Source organism: Centruroides sculpturatus, unplaced genomic scaffold, assembly GCF_000671375.1.
Source record: "Centruroides sculpturatus isolate CEXI.00-Female unplaced genomic scaffold, Cexi_2.0 scaffold214, whole genome shotgun sequence".
In the NCBI taxonomy this organism is placed as follows: domain Eukaryota; kingdom Metazoa; phylum Arthropoda; class Arachnida; order Scorpiones; family Buthidae; genus Centruroides; species Centruroides sculpturatus.
Genome location: NW_019384569.1, coordinates 692,985 through 709,137, shown reverse-complemented (window position 1 = coordinate 709,137; position 16,153 = coordinate 692,985). Strand labels below are relative to the sequence as shown.

Genomic DNA, 16,153 nt, shown 5'->3' with positions numbered 1-16,153 from the left:
GGTGTACTTGAGGTTAGCGAGTTATAAAGATCAATATCCATAATCGGTGGTGTTTATCGATTGTTCCTTTAGTTTTAATAGGGTTGGACATGTGCTGCTTAATGCGTTATGATGTATATGCCTCTTTTTATGTTCAGGCTGTCCGTGATTAAATTTCTTACAGTTTATGCATACAGGAGTTTTGTGTTTAGATTCAGTCTTTAAAGTGATGTTGTCTAGTGCAGTGACTGCATCTCTGCTCTTGTGAGCAGTCACGTGCCAGATGCCCGAAACCAGTGCATTTGAAGCACCTGGTCACAGATATAAAATCGTCCACATAAATGTTCGTCCAGGCGATAGAGATATGTTGTTTCGAGATGAGCGTGTTCCGGGTTTTTGCTGACATGAATAGCACCACGTGTCTACAGTTCTCCCTGTTATTTCCTTTTTTTAGTGTGACACTCACCCTGCTAGTGTTCTGTACTTCCTCCATTTCGGCGTTGTTCCATATTTTATTTTGTTCAGTCATCACCCGGATGATGTCATCGTCAGATACGATGTTAGGGACGTCAAGTAAGATGACGCGGGGTCTCCTACCCTCTGACATTTTACAAATTATTTTTTCACTCATTCCTGGGAGTTCCTCAATGGCCTCTTTTAATCTTTTCCCATCTGTCTCGTTTCCCACTCTGATGCATACTCCCTCCACTTTCACCCTCCTGATCCCCTTAACTGCTATGTGCAGTTGTTGTAGTTAGATGTTTTCACGAATTTCTTTCGTAACTTCTTCCATATCAGTTTTTTCTCCCTCCTTATTCTCTTTAGGATAAAGGATAACCACCTAGCTGCCGCTCGTTCCTTCTCTATTTAGTTTCCTGTCTAAAGTCTGATTTATGACTCTGGTTATGTTACTGGGCCGTATATTATTTTTACTCGCTACATGAGCATAAGAGAGTGATGCGTTGCCACCATCGTCTTGCCTGGAATCCGGTTTCTGGTGCGCACGCAATTCGCGAAGGATCCCAAACAGCTGACTCACACAGGAGTGCAGCTGCAGTACTCCTTTCCCTGGCTTCCTTTCTTTCCAAACTTTTAATTTTAATATTGCAAGTTTCTGAGATGAGATTCATAATCCTATGATATTGAGATCCAGCTTCTTTTAGGATTGATAGCTCAAGCGAATCACTGGAATCGGCTGAGTTGGAGGGTATAATTTTTTCCACTGGGTCCAAAACAGGCGCCAACAAAAAATTAATAGTCTCCATCGATGAAATCCATAAACAATTACGACAAAAATAAGAAATTAATCGAAGAATCACACTTAATAAAGCGTGTGATAACTGGGTGAGGAACGAAACTACGATCGAGTAAAATGACGTCAGATAGAATGGCCATTAAACCACGTGCCGAAAACAAAGGCCTTTGTTCTCAGTGAAATTTAAGACCAAGATATCTCGAAAAATAATCAAAGAAAATATATAATATTAAAAAATTGAACTTAGTCCAAGGTAGTCCGTATAATACTCAAAAATGGATCCCGATGGCCTAATATAACAGTCAAGAAACCGGCCGAGAGCTGGTCGAGAACACTCGTAATACGAAATAATTAATTATCCAAGCTGAATTATAAACGTAATTACCGGCCGAATTATAAACGTAATTACCGGCCGAATTATAAACCTTACAAACTGTCGATTAATGCTAAATAAAATGAAATACAAAACAAGTGACAAAAGTCAACTAGCTACGCGAGAGACATTCATTCATTCATTCATTCATTCATTTATTTTTAACATGTAGTATTTACATATTTCCTGACCCCGCTGAGGCATTATCAGGAGAGAAACATTNATTTGATTCGCATAATCTGTCGTACCGCATCACTATTAGTGTTCTCTCTATCTTTATTATATACTAGAATCACTTCTTGTTGTTTTACTTGTTTTGGTTTCAAGTTACCATTTTTAACAATACTGCTGTATAATAGCATTGAAGCAATTTTGCTGAGCCGTTCTATCCTCTATTCTATTCAGTTTTTCTATAACTGTATTTTGTATTTCTTTATTAATCTCTATTTGTGAATTATTATCAATGTTGTTCTCAATATCTTGTAATATCTTGTAATCTACGCGAGAGACACTCAAAAGACTGGTCACTTGGTAAAAACAATAAAAACCAATAATCACAAGACTGGAAAAATAAAAAACGATAGCGAACAAATTCGCCAGTCAACCCCTACAGAAAAAAACAAAATAAAACTTACGTCTAATATGTAGAACTGTCGAAACAGAGAACAAAAGACGGAGCGAATGAACTCATGTCCGTCTCCTAAGAACACTCCACTTGGTGATACAGAAATATCTGTTTGAACTCCACATGTTTTTGTGGATTTCAAAACAGAGACAAATGTTTTTTGTTTTAATGTTGTAGTTTGAGTGACCATGCAGCGGGCTTCTGGGTATGGTATATTATTTGTGGTTTTTACCCGTTAAATCTCCTTATCTCTCTGCCATGCAGGGCATTTCCTTGAGTAGGCAGGATGGGCATATTTACAATTCACACAGCATGGAGAATTGGTGCACTCGGCACTCTCATGACCTTCAGTTCCACACTGTGCGCACATGATTTTCCCACGGTAGGATGTTTGTGAATGTCCAAATCGCTGGCATTTGAAGCAATGCAGTGGATTTGGAACATACAGATGAAGTGGGCAGTGCAGATAACCTGCTGTGATAGCAGATGGCAAAGTTGGTTTGTTAAAAGTTATAATTAAGTGTTTAGTAGGAATTAACTTGCCATCTTGACGAATGGAGATGCGTCGAACAGTAGTAACACCTTGATCTGAAAGACCAATCTGGATATCTGATTCATCCTCAGACATCAGATCAATTTCAGATATATCACACCACATGAAGAGTTCAAACTTGTATGTGGTGTTATGGTGAGTTGTATGTCTCCTAGAGACTTCATTTTCAAAAGTCCTTCTGACTGTTGAGGGGAGGCTGTTTCCACAAGTAGATCTCCTGACCTCAACTTTTGAATTTTTTTTAGGTGCCCAATAGTTGACTCAAAAAGTTTCTGGATTAAAAAAAAAAAGCGTTTAGACAAAGGTGTTTCTCCTGTAGCGTAAACAATAAGGTAGGTTGGTTGATTGGAGGAATTGACCTCTTTTGGTGGCAGTGCATTGGTAGATGTTTTAGATTTTAGAGAATCCATATTTAGAAATAATTCTTCAGTTCCTAGTGACCCCACCCACCATGGGGCTCAACAAGGGGATGCCGTCACATGGGAGAGTCCCATAGACCATTACACCAGGGTTTCCCATGAGCTATACCCTCACAATGCAGTCAAGAGCTCATCTTGTCTGACGTGTCCGTCCGGTTTGCATCGATCAGTTGACTCCAAGCCGAGGTCAAGAATGACTCAACGACCAGCCGATTAACTCAAACAGAGCATGATTTCAGCCTCCCGTTTATCTGAAGCAGGGACCAAAGCAGTGTGTTGGGGATGTTATGTTGCCCCTCAACTATCAGGATCCCCCTTTCCAGCATACGAGACACCACGCACGGCAAACACCTAGGTGGGCGTTCAGATCCCAGGGATGGTAAAAAAAAGTTACTAAACCATCTCTGGAAGGTCCCCTCACCACGGACAGGAACCCACATCGAGGGGACCAGCTTAGAGCAATGGTTCCCAATTACTGGTACACATACCCCTGGGGGTATGCAAAATTGCATGAAGGAGTACGTGCGGCAATCTAAAATCAATCGATTTAAAATTTAAATGCATGAGATGAAGCAACCAAAAAAATAATGGGTGGACCATCAAAAATTCGGTAATTTACAACATGATGTGGAATGCACAAATTCGTTTATTTATAACTAAAAAATTCTCGAAATTTCATCAAAAAAAAAAAAAAAATGCATTTGTGACAATACCTAAATTCTTATGCAATAAACAAAAATAACACAATTTGTGCTAATTGTACAATTATCAAGATTACCATGTCAGGAAAGCGGAAATAAAATATTTACTACCTTTTGCACAACATACCTCTGCGAGAGCAGATTTTCGGCCATGACAAACATGAAAACTAAACATCGTCACCGACTTCAACTCGAAGATGACTCGAGACTGAAGCTGACCAAAAAGCAACCAGATTTTACAAAGTTGTGCAAAGAAGACTGCGCATTTGTCACATTAAAATTAAATAACCTTATGTTATTTTCATTATTATTAGAATTGTAATTTCAAGGTAATAAATGTAAAAAAAATCTTATTCTATTTATCACTAGCTGTCTAGCCACAGCTTCGCCCGCATTATATCAAATTTTCTCATGGGAGTAAGATATTTTCTCGCAGTAAAATGTAGCCCATGTCCATCTCCAACATGTAAGCTATCTCTGTGCCAAATTTTATTAAAACCTGTTCAGCGGTTTAGACGTGAAAAAATAACAAACAGACAAACAGAATTACCTTTGAATTTATAATATTAGTATGGATTAATATGAATTTCTGCTATAAGGGGTACAAGAGTTTGAGCTTTTTCTTGAAGTGGTACGCAGGAAAAACTAATTGGGGACCCTGGCTTAGAGGTATGAAGGAGTACATGTCAGGAGTTGCAATTTGGCACAGAGTATTAAGTGTCCAAATCATGCGCGCATAAAAAAACCAGACTTGTAGGTACTCGGGAACTGAGAACCGAGACAAAGTAATATACAAAATGAAGACTGTCTACAAACAGGCAAACCAAAGTCAGGTGGTGAGAGTACCACCCACAGTCGTTCTAGGAAGTGGACTCTGACCCTAAGACTGGACACACAGTATTTTCTTTGTTAAATAAAATTTGTAATCTAATTTTGTAAATTTGGGAGTGCTTCAAATATGACGTTAAAACAGCTTTATGTCGTTACAAGTGGGTTTTTTAACATTATCTAGTATAGTAAAATCATGGGACTGATAAAAATTTGACGTTATATTAGGGTCGTCGTTACATCTGATGACGTTATAATTGGTTAAACTGTATATTGTTTGTGCAAAATAAAAAAAAAATAATTTTGGATGATACAATAGCCACGATTATTTTTCTTTCAAAAACAGAAAATTTTCGTTACACATCGACAATAATTCAACTCGAGCCGACACGCAACAGAAAGAAATTTCGAAATTTGATAGTTCAAACTTCACTGGCCACGATGCATTTTCATCGAAAATGCATCGTGGCCAGTGAAGTTTGAACGATCATGCCCAAAAGCAGCAATACCAAAGAAGATTGGAGAATAAGAACAAGATCCGCTTTGAGCGTCAAAGTAATTCTGCTTATAGTGTCTCCGTGACATAGTCATTTCCCAAATACGGTTTTGCCATTTTACTTGTTTAATTTAACCTTTTTGGTTAATATTTAAATAATATAATATTTTACCAGTTTTACCACTATTATACAGTTGTCCAACAGAAAAGTAAACTATCTTATTTACAAATCTTTTGAAAATAGACAGTTTGACTGGGCCCTTCTAAAAACAGGGCCCTAGACATTTGTCTATGCGATAATCCGGCCCTTGTCTTCGAGACCATTTGGGTGCCCCACTGAAAGTGGCACCCAAATAGTCTTCAAGTGGCACCCGAGGCATGATACACCCCTCTGCCCCCTCACTATGCCACTGCTACTTAGACTATGTCTACGACAACAAGTTGATCACAACACATTTTTAAGATAAAAAGTAAATCTTATGTATGCAAAAGTTGGTCATTCCTGTATTATAGGAACCAAATGGTGCACAAGAGTTGAGAGAAAGTGCACAAGTTATTAAACTCTATGATTGACAATAATAATTNCTCGTTAAATAACGTAACTAAGGGCAAGAGGTCAATTACCTGTGCCTAGAAACGGAAATGAAGTTGTTGTTGAAAATCGAACATAAAACTAAATCGGCCATAATTTTAAAACTATTACAAATAACTTAACCAAATTTTCACTAAGGATTGCTTATGTTACCCCAAAAGAACTACCCAAATGAAATTAGGCACAAATAAACCGGAAGCGAGATAATGGCGTTCTATGAAAAACCGGAAGTGCGTTAATAACTTAGGCAGGAATTGACCCATGACCACAAAATTTGATAATTAGGTTTAAATTATTAGTCCGGAAAATATTCCGTCGTCCGTTTCGGAAAACCGGTAGTTTAAAGACTGATTATCCGGAAAATGTCTATTTTCCTTAAAAATTCAAAAAGTTCCAAATTTAAAAGGTCCTACTTGACGGATTTTCACTCTCCTCATATTCCGACGTAATATTCTGTAATGTTCCACATGCTGTTATCGATATTTCCGCAAAAATCACACCACAAAGACAGAGCTCATATTGGCACAACTTTCCTAGTATAGACAACTTTAGAAAACTTTCTAAAGTTGTCTATGTTAGGGGGGCATAAAAATTTTAGAAAGGCTTAGGTGGGGCATAGCACAAAAAAGGTTGGGAAACACTGGTCTATAATGTGTTACCTGAACTCGACGCCGTAATACACTCCTACACTGGCTATGTGTTGTGGCGTTAGCAATACTCGGTTGGAGCTCTGGAAGTGTTGTAAAGTTCAAGACCATCTTTTTCCTAATGCACGATGGCCAGATTTGTCAAACATTACTCTGCTACTGTGCATTTTTCTACATTCCTGTCAAGATTCGTGAAATGAGCTGTACCTGTACATTCACTGCTGAGGATTCTGGATGTAACTTAAATGTCAGTTAAACTTAAATGTAACTTAATTACTATATACAATATAGTCTTTACTGTATGTCCTTACTTCAGTTTAGCTTCACAGTCGATTTAGTGCCAATTTCAGAGGCAAGAAAATAATGTCGTTAAATTTTAAGTTTTATTGTATTATTAATTGACAAACTGAAATTTAACACATTGACCGTTATTCGTTAAATTGATTAATGATTTAAATTTACATACAATTTATTCGAATAGAATTGTAAAATAAAAGTTTCGTTTTTAAATGTGATGAACACAAATAAATTTTTACTTTTGTAATGTTTTTATAGTTAAACATTCTGCGTATTATTTACGTTAACCTATTGATTAAATTTAATTAAAAATATCAAATAAATGTTGCTATATAAAGGTCATAAACTTATCGTGTAGTTTGGTGAACACAAGTACAATATTCATTATGAAATATAAGCTGATTGCAACATTGAAAATATTGAAAATTTTCATATTTCTTCTCTATTTCGATCGCCACAAAATGAATTTTATGTAAAAGATTTTCCCTTTTTATAATAAATCAATATAATTTGTTTACAATAACAAATAGATCAATTAACAAAAATTGTATGATTTCTTAGAATTGACATCAAATATAATCTATTTTCAAAATTAAATGTTTATTTTTCAAATGTAAATTATGGAATATCGTTATCTAAATAATTTTATTCATTTTTAAACTTATATAAATCCAAAATAACAACTTGAGCCACGGATTATGCTTAAAATATGTAAGTTCGCAGTTTGAGCTACAGCTCAAGTATTTAGCTGAAACTGTTCGTTTTAATCACGTGTGTAATTTGACAGCTGGATGGACGAGTGGTTATGGTGATAGTCTATCGCTAAGGAAAACCCGGGATCAAATTCTAACGCAGTGTTTTTCAACCTTCTTGAATACGCGACCCCCAGGGCCATATTAAAACTATGTCAGTGTTTTTAAAAACTGCGTATTTAATTTTCTTTCTGTTGAAACCTAAATATTAGACATTACGACGATAATTACTTGAAATATGGGTTTACTGTCATGAATAATAAACCTCAATGTGTAATTTGCGGCGATATATTATCACGTGAGAGTGTGAAACCATCAAAGCTTATGTGTCACCTCTTAACCAAACATTCCAAAGAAGCTGATAAACCGCTGGATTTCTTTGAATGTAAGCTGAAAACCCTTAACCGGCAGCAAAATACTATGATTCAGGTAATAAAATAGTATTGTTATTTAGTGATTAAAAATAATATTTTTTATTGCTCAATTATTTATTTATTTTTCTGATTTTTTGTCTGTTTTTAGGTATCCAGTGTCAACGAAAACGCATTGTTAGCTAGTTACAGAGTTGCATACCAAGTCGTTAAAGCAGGAAAGCCGCATACAGTTGCCGAAAATCTTATTTAGCCAGCAGTCCTGGATATGGTTGAAATTATGTTAGGTAGGCAGAAGGCAAACAAGCTAAAAAGCATACCACTTTCTGACAATACTATTGAACTCAGAATGAACGATATGGCCAGCGACATTCGAGAAATTAAAGAAGAGCCCACACTTTGCTTTGCAGTTTGACAAATCTATTGATGTTTCAGATTGTGCACAGTTTGTGGTATTTGTGCGCTTTGAAGCAGATGAAATTATCACAGAAGACATTTTATTTTGCAAAGCACTTTCTGCAAACACTACAGGTCAGTGTTTGTACAACATGTTTTTAAAAAGCACTCGCAACTACGAGACTGATTGGACAAAATGTTTCGCCATTTGTAGCGATGGCACTAAAGCTATGACTGGACAAAAAAGCAGACTCATTGCAAAATTAAAATCAATAATGCCAAATGTCTCATGGACACACTGCTTCTTCATAGACAAGCTCTGGTAGCCAAGATTTTACCATCTGATTTAAATGACGTGCTTAAAGAGGTGATCAAAATTGCGAACTCTATTAAAGGTAAACCCTTGCAAACCCGACTGTTCAGAATCATTTATGAAGACATGGGTTCGCTCCATCAAAATCTCCTTTATCATACAGAGGTCAGATGGCTATCCAAAGGAAAGGTATTCACAAGAGTTCTAAAACTGAAAGCTGAATTGTTAATGTTTTTATAAGGTGTTAAATCTGAATATGCAAATTATTTATGTGACTCTGTTTGGCTCCTAAAATTAGCATTTCTTACTGATCTTTTTAGCCACCTGAATATTTTAAACAAGAAACTCCAAGGGAGAGAAGAAAACATTCTGACAGCTAAGGATAAAATCAAAGAATTCTTCGCAAAACTTCGTTTGTGGGCAACGTCATTGCAAACAAAATATACGCAGTATATGAGTGTTTCCCTTGTGTTCAGAAGATTGTCGAAGAAACTACAATGGATCAATTGTTGGTAGTAAGTTCTCACATTCCTTGCATGATACAGAGCTTGCATAATTTGGAAGAGAAACTATTAACTTACTTTCCAAAACTGGACTCTGAAGTTGACAATGGGCATAGGTGGATACTAAATCGTTTCATGGATATGTCAGTACAACTGGTTGATCTAACCACGAAGATGAAAAAAATCTTATATATTTAGCTGCTGACGGTGTGCTTAAAATGAAATTTCATTCGCAAAATATTGACGTCTTTTGGATGAAGAGAAAACAAATGTATCCAGAACTGGCAAGGGAGGCTTTAAAATTATTAGTGTCATTCGCCACTTCTTACCTATGTGAATTAACGTTCTCTTGAATGGTAGACATAAAAACTAAAAAGAGAAATAGGCTTCAAATAGAAAATGATTTAGTTATTTGCATCTCAAAAATAGAATCACGTTTCGACAAATTATTAAAAAATTAACAGGTACAGCCTTCTCACTGAAATTGTAGATTTTTTTATTGTAGTGTAGGACCTACAAACATTTGTCTTTTTCTTTTACTCGCGACCCCGGGGATCGCGACCCACAGGTTGAAAAATACTAACGGATCAAGATAAACCACAGAAAAAAGGCCTTAGTACTCACAGGTTGAAAAGAGCCGAAAACAGAAAGATGTGTCTAATTCGTTATTCGGAGGTGAGAAAATTTAGAATTAGTGCAGAAATTCCATATACTTACTATGTTCATCATTCAGGATTCCATGCATTTTTATTTTACACGTTTTATTCATTCCTCTATGCATACTGCTACTAAGCAGCATCCTTCACTTCTTTTATATAAAGACGAAATTTTTAGTGATGCTATATTTAATACAATGTGTTCAAGAAACGAGTTGAACATTTTGACGATCGCCGAAACCGTTAGCCAGCCGTTGATGAGGGCGAACCCGCCAACAACTATTAGTTTTCAGTGGCACTCGGTCACTGAAATGCTCGATAATGCATTATGTAACACGATTAAAGAATAAAAATTTATGTTTCTTCGTTGTTAAATGAGTTATGTTCCCTATCGTTACTTCTTTACGGGAAATATAGAAGATTACGAGTACATTAACCGAGAAAAAATCGTTACGAATGAGAAATCCCATCTCACTCATATAGTCAATCAAAAAGTAAGACTTCTGCAATCTCCATTGAGTTTTCATTAATCACGTTAATTTTAAAATTTCTTATAATGTGTAAGTTTAATTTATTATAAATTTGATTGATACTTTATAGCTGATTTTAGATGGAATGAAAAAATGGAGTAATTTGTTGAAGAATATTTGTAACTGTTATGAAATTTTTCTAGTTGTCTTTTGTCAATGTATCGATATTTGATAGTTGTGTAAGTTAGGTTGGAGAGAACAGATCATGTTCCGTTACGAATATAAAGAATTACACCATCATGTTGCAATGTGGGCGCTGATTTGCAGTATTGAAAAAAGTATTTGAACATTTCGCCTTTTATTGTAGGCTCTTATCCTCAATACTGTATGTTTTATATATCACGACTCCACCGTAAGACTCCAAAAGAATCGAAATACATATAGGCTTTCTTATACTTTTTATACATAAAACATATTTCTACAATTCATTATTAATAATTTGCTATTTACACATAAGAACCAGAACTGGAAATTGCCGTCGTGTATGATGCCATCACGTAATCGTGTTTTTGTCTTCTGAAATAGATTGTGGCTTTCCATCTCTGATCTATTGATAGTATATAAATATATAATTTTTATGTATATGTATACAAAAATATATACAGTTTAACTTTCAAATAGAGGAACCGAGAAGTTTTTCTGCTATTTAGCGGTAAATATAATTCTATTTGAAGTATTTGGGTATTGTAAAAACGTCCGTTAACAGCGATATCTGCTATTTGGGAGTGTTCGTTAATGCAAGTTTTACCGTATATTTTCTATAAAGAGCGACACCATCAACAATATATAATTGAAAATGTCTTGTAGATATCACTTTCAAATTAATATCTTATAAATACCGTGTAAAACTACAAATAAACATATAAAAAGAAACTAAAAATTGTTTTATAGCTAACTCATTTTAATGTTATTACAATTTTGAAACACAAAGAACTTTATACGTCATAAAATGACACATAGAATGTTTTTTTCAAGAGTAGTAATAAATTTCATGTTTTATTAACGTATCCATACGCAATGCATTGTACAAAAACTGTGTAAACTGATAAAATTATCCTATCTGAGTTAAAAAAGTAAAACGTGGTAAACAAGTAACTCCTCTTCTTAATCGAAGTTTCTGCATTACGAGTTTCAGGCATACTTTTGTTTGAAACTTTCGACCATGTTGTCATATCGTCGAGTTCTATGTCATCAAGGAAGGATACATTTGGTTTTACTATTCGTTTATATCTTCTTCATTAATAGATGGTTCCGAACTTTCTTCATATGTTTCTGTAGCAGCACCAGCAGGTGGTCTCCTCGTACTTGTCTTTATAAACTTTTTATACCATTCTGTATCAGCAATATCAGAATTTTTTGAAAATTGTCTGTCGAATATTGGATCATTAGCTTGTTCAATATTTATTTCAGATTTCAATATATCATCGTCGTTGTTATCATCAGACATTCCTATTTCATCCGGACTTTTATCTTTAATTGCTGTATTACGTAGATTAAAGTCTGTAAATCAAAATAATTTTGGAAATTTTATTTTTATAAAGGTAAAACGGCAACTTATAAATAAAAATTTTAACATAAGATTTAAAATTACATACCTTCATGTTCACGCTTCGATGGATTAATGTTGTTAACTATAAGTAAAAAGAACTTGATTTTATTAACCTAACTATATACTTAATATTTTATTGTAATTTTGATAAATTTATTATAAAATAATTAATTCATTTCATGAAAAATTCAATTTTACTGGTATAGAAATTAATAATTAACCTGTATCTCGTAACATATCAATTCTACAGATTTTTATAAGTTTGGGGCCGTGAAATAATTCCATATCTACTATTGAATTAACTGGCACTTCATTCAGCGGTAGGACGAATTCGACCGAAGTAAACATATCTGCAAATAATGAAATTATTTCATATGTATGATGTAAATTATAAAAATATCAACAAATGACTAAAACAAAAAAATGCATTTTTATAATTATATAAATGCTCTTATTTAATAAATTTATAGTTTAAGAAAAATGAAGTACAGAAAAGCATTTCTACCCATTTCTATTTCTCTAATAACGATTTTAGATGAATGGATTAGATATTTCAATGTTACTTAATTAAAATGTATTTATTTATTTATCAACGCGAAACACAGGACATGTTGCTGAGCACAATTTCCTCATTACTGATAGGTTTCGCCGCAATGAAATGAGCAATAGAAAATCACCACCCTTTTAGTAAAAAAGAAATACTATTATAAATCAGCTGGAATACATTATGAATATAAGTATATAATATATCCAGTTGAATTGGATTGAATTGAAGAAATAAGGCAATACTTGAGGAATTTGCCAAGGGAGAACCTTTTATGCAAACTGTCCACATTTAAGTGTTACACACGTGAAAACCTCGAAAACCTTACGTGGCAAGTATGTTAATCAGGCACAAAGCTGCGACAACTACTAGTGTTCAGTAGTTTTATCCACTCGAGTGTATCACGTGAAATAAAATTCTTTCTGGAAAACAGGCGTTACACGTTTACATACGTTATACAACCGATAATTACATGTTTTTGTAGAAACATTTTACATCTCTCTCAAACAGATTTACGTTTGCTAAGAGCTCTCTTGAACATATAGATTATTTTAAAGTAAATTTCAGAAAAGTTATGGGATATACCTGAAACTCGTGTTGCATTGTAATTGCATTCTTTATTCTTAAAATTCTTAACTGTTATGAGAAAATCTTGTAACAATCCTATAATAAATATTTAAAAATTCATTTATTTTGTGACATATTCGACTTAAGTCATTTAAATTAATATTTTAAATAATTTTATAAAATATTTAATATAATAATTTACCAAATATTAAAATTTTTGTATATAATTTATCATAAGTTCCATCGTAGAAAAAGCTTAAAAAAAAATGTGATCCTGGTTTAGTGCATCTCTTGCTAAGATCTTCCACATTTCCCTTTGAATTAATCAATAAATAATCTTCATTATAATAATTCCCTATAAAATTTTTTAAATTTATTAAAATTATTATTAATTTTAGACAATAAAATTTTACTTAAATCAATTATCGAGTAAAATATTAGAGCATTAAACAACAGGAACATTTCAAATTATAATATGAAATCGATCCGTTCATACTGTAACAATAAACTGTAACTGTGATGAAAGATAAATAAATAATTTATCAAATAATTTTAAAAATATATCTATTTATCCGAAAGCCGAATGATTGATGACCGATCGATTGGTTCTATTGTTTGATTAATCGAATGGCCAGACCGACACTAATTATTCCTATTACGAGTGAGCCTGACTAACAGTAGGATGAATTAGCACGAGTCTGGAAAGGATAAGTCTCATAGATTATTCTTGACAATACGAATACGAAAAATCCAGCAACGAATTGCTTAACTTTCCCGGCAACAATTAAAACTGCGTGTGATGCCATCTGTTATGATATTTTATTTAAAAACTTTTTATATAATTAATTATTATAAAATGGCAAGTATGAGTTTTATTTAAAAAAATTGTAAACGCTAATAACGAATAAAATCTCTATTAGATGCGATTCTTCATCCCCTACTCCCTCGACTATTATGTCGGGTCCAGTCCCTCACCACCCGGTCACCCCATTGTGGGCCTGGCCGAACCCATAATGTGCCTGCTAAAAAGAGGTCCTCTTAGTGCCCACAGGGCGGGAAGAGTTTTTTAAAAAAACCCTCTACTTTTAACTACCAAAATTTAGCGGTATTAATCTCCCTAATACACAAATCTTCTTGCAAAATTTCAGAAATTTACAAGAGCCACGAGAGTTATTACGAAATCGTGCGCCCACACCCACACACATAGACACACATCCATGCATACAGAAAACAACCAAATATTTTGCATTTCTAAACGTTTCAAGGACCCATCAGGCCAAAATTGTAAAAATCTCGGGGTCATTTTTTGACCGATCTCCATACTTTCCCTCTGGTATACACAGTATAACAGAGCCGGGAACGTAATTGTTCAGAACAAAGTAAAACATTATTTTCTGCACTGTAAATCGATATCTTCAATCGTCAAAAATAAATATATAGCCACTATGGTTACGTTCAAGTAATTTGATTACACCTTATTTAAAATAATTTTACCTAATTTAATTTGATTTCTCTTTGTTAAAGTCCTATCTACATCTGTTTATACAGAATAACTATTACATTGCCTAATACATAATATTGTTATGAAAAAAACTTTTATTTTGTGAATTTTCAATGTAAATATTAGCGTAATCCCCTTATATATCTCTGTATAAGGTATTGATACAATAAAGTAAAAAGCACGCATCATATTATTCGATTTTTCAGTTATATTTTATTAATTTATATATTTAATCATATTTATAAGTCATACAAACAATTGTTATGTTAAAATTATAAAGAAATATTTATAAAATATAGGAAAATGAGACTTACCATCTGGTAGAAATGCAAATGTAATGTTCAGCATAAAGAATAAACTGAATAAAACGTAAAGAATAACTATTAAAGCTTTCATATTTGTCCTTTTTCCTGGCGATGTAATGAGTCTAGCTTATAATTTCCCCCTTTTATAACAATTAGCACCTATTTATTTATCATAATAAAGCTATAAATAAATACAAATTCTTGTCTTTTCCTAGAATATGTACACAAAATTTGATCACTTGTTTACAAATTCACTTTTTAAAACGAAAATTGTTATATTTGAATTGGAAATATTAAACGTAAAAATATTATTTAATAATATTTATTTTAAATAATGAAATTCTAAAAATGGAAATTAGAATTTCATTTATTTTAACATTTTAATCCAGTATTATAGTAAGCAAGACCTGACAGAGACTTGGCGAAATTCTACCCCTCTCCAAAAGTCGTTAAAAACGTATTCATAATATCAATAAAACAAATTTTTCTGCTTTTATTAAAGGAAATTTTCATTTGTAACTTTTCTATATCCTTTTTTTCACAGAAAAACGTAAGTTTTGGGGCTTTTCCCTATCCGAAACAATGCCAAAACCCCCATATCTGGGCCTAATAGTGAATACTGAAATAGTTTTATTATGAGTTAACTTTTCATAAAAATTTTTTTTGAACGTTTCAGTCATATCTCATTTTACGGCAGATAAGGGGCACTCCCACTTCAGCAGAGAATATTTAGGAGAAAAAGTAGTGTATTCGAGTTATCCTGCCTTTGATACTCAGCTCTAACAATAAAAGTACTCCTCATTCTGTGAGGAATACTTTTATTGCTTGGAAATGTTCACATAAATTTTCCGCGGTTTATTTTGTTTATACAATAGAGCGTCGATTATCCGAATCAATTGGGGACTGGTGTTGTTCGGAAGATCCGTATTTCGGATAACCGATTATGTGCGAAAAATATATTAATTTATCCCATCTTGACATTTTTCTCCGTTGCGTGTCGCTTCGCGTTGAATTTTCGTCGATGTTAAGCCTAACGAAAATTATTGTATCGTTAAGAATTATTTTTTTATTTTCTACGAACAAAATAAATATATTGAAAAATATAAAAACAATAAAAAATTATACTTCAGAAGTTAATTTAGTATCAAAAACGTAAAATATTTGAGTAGCCCNAATTACTTTATGAAATTGATCTAATAAAAACTGCATGTGTTTGGGAGTCTCGAATTTGCATTTCGGGTTACAAATAGCATAATTTTTAATCTCTTCAACAATGCTATTCGCATTGCTGCGGAAAGTCTCTATGATCATAGATCCCATGTTATTTTAATAATAATGCAATACAAATAATAATGTATATAATACAATGTATATAATACACTATATATAATAGATTCTTTG

At 33.4% G+C, this 16,153-nt stretch overlaps 2 protein-coding genes across 2 annotated transcripts; both read right to left on the bottom strand.

Annotated features, from left to right (window-relative positions):
- Window positions 1-2,467: 2,467 nt before the first annotated feature.
- Window positions 2,468-2,890, bottom strand: LOC111624137. The gene has a single exon (XM_023366932.1). It carries the CDS (start codon window positions 2,888-2,890, stop codon window positions 2,468-2,470), a length of 423 nt encoding a protein of 140 aa, XP_023222700.1.
- An 8,290-nt stretch (window positions 2,891-11,180) lies between these two features.
- Window positions 11,181-14,912, bottom strand: LOC111624144. The gene is made up of 6 exons (XM_023366938.1): window positions 14,762-14,912; window positions 13,149-13,301; window positions 12,965-13,042; window positions 12,057-12,185; window positions 11,882-11,917; window positions 11,181-11,786 (listed from the first exon to the last, which is right to left on the bottom strand). Exons 1-6 carry the CDS (start codon window positions 14,841-14,843, stop codon window positions 11,503-11,505), a joined length of 762 nt encoding a protein of 253 aa, XP_023222706.1. The 5' UTR covers window positions 14,844-14,912; the 3' UTR covers window positions 11,181-11,502.
- Between the last annotated feature and the right edge of the window lie 1,241 nt (window positions 14,913-16,153).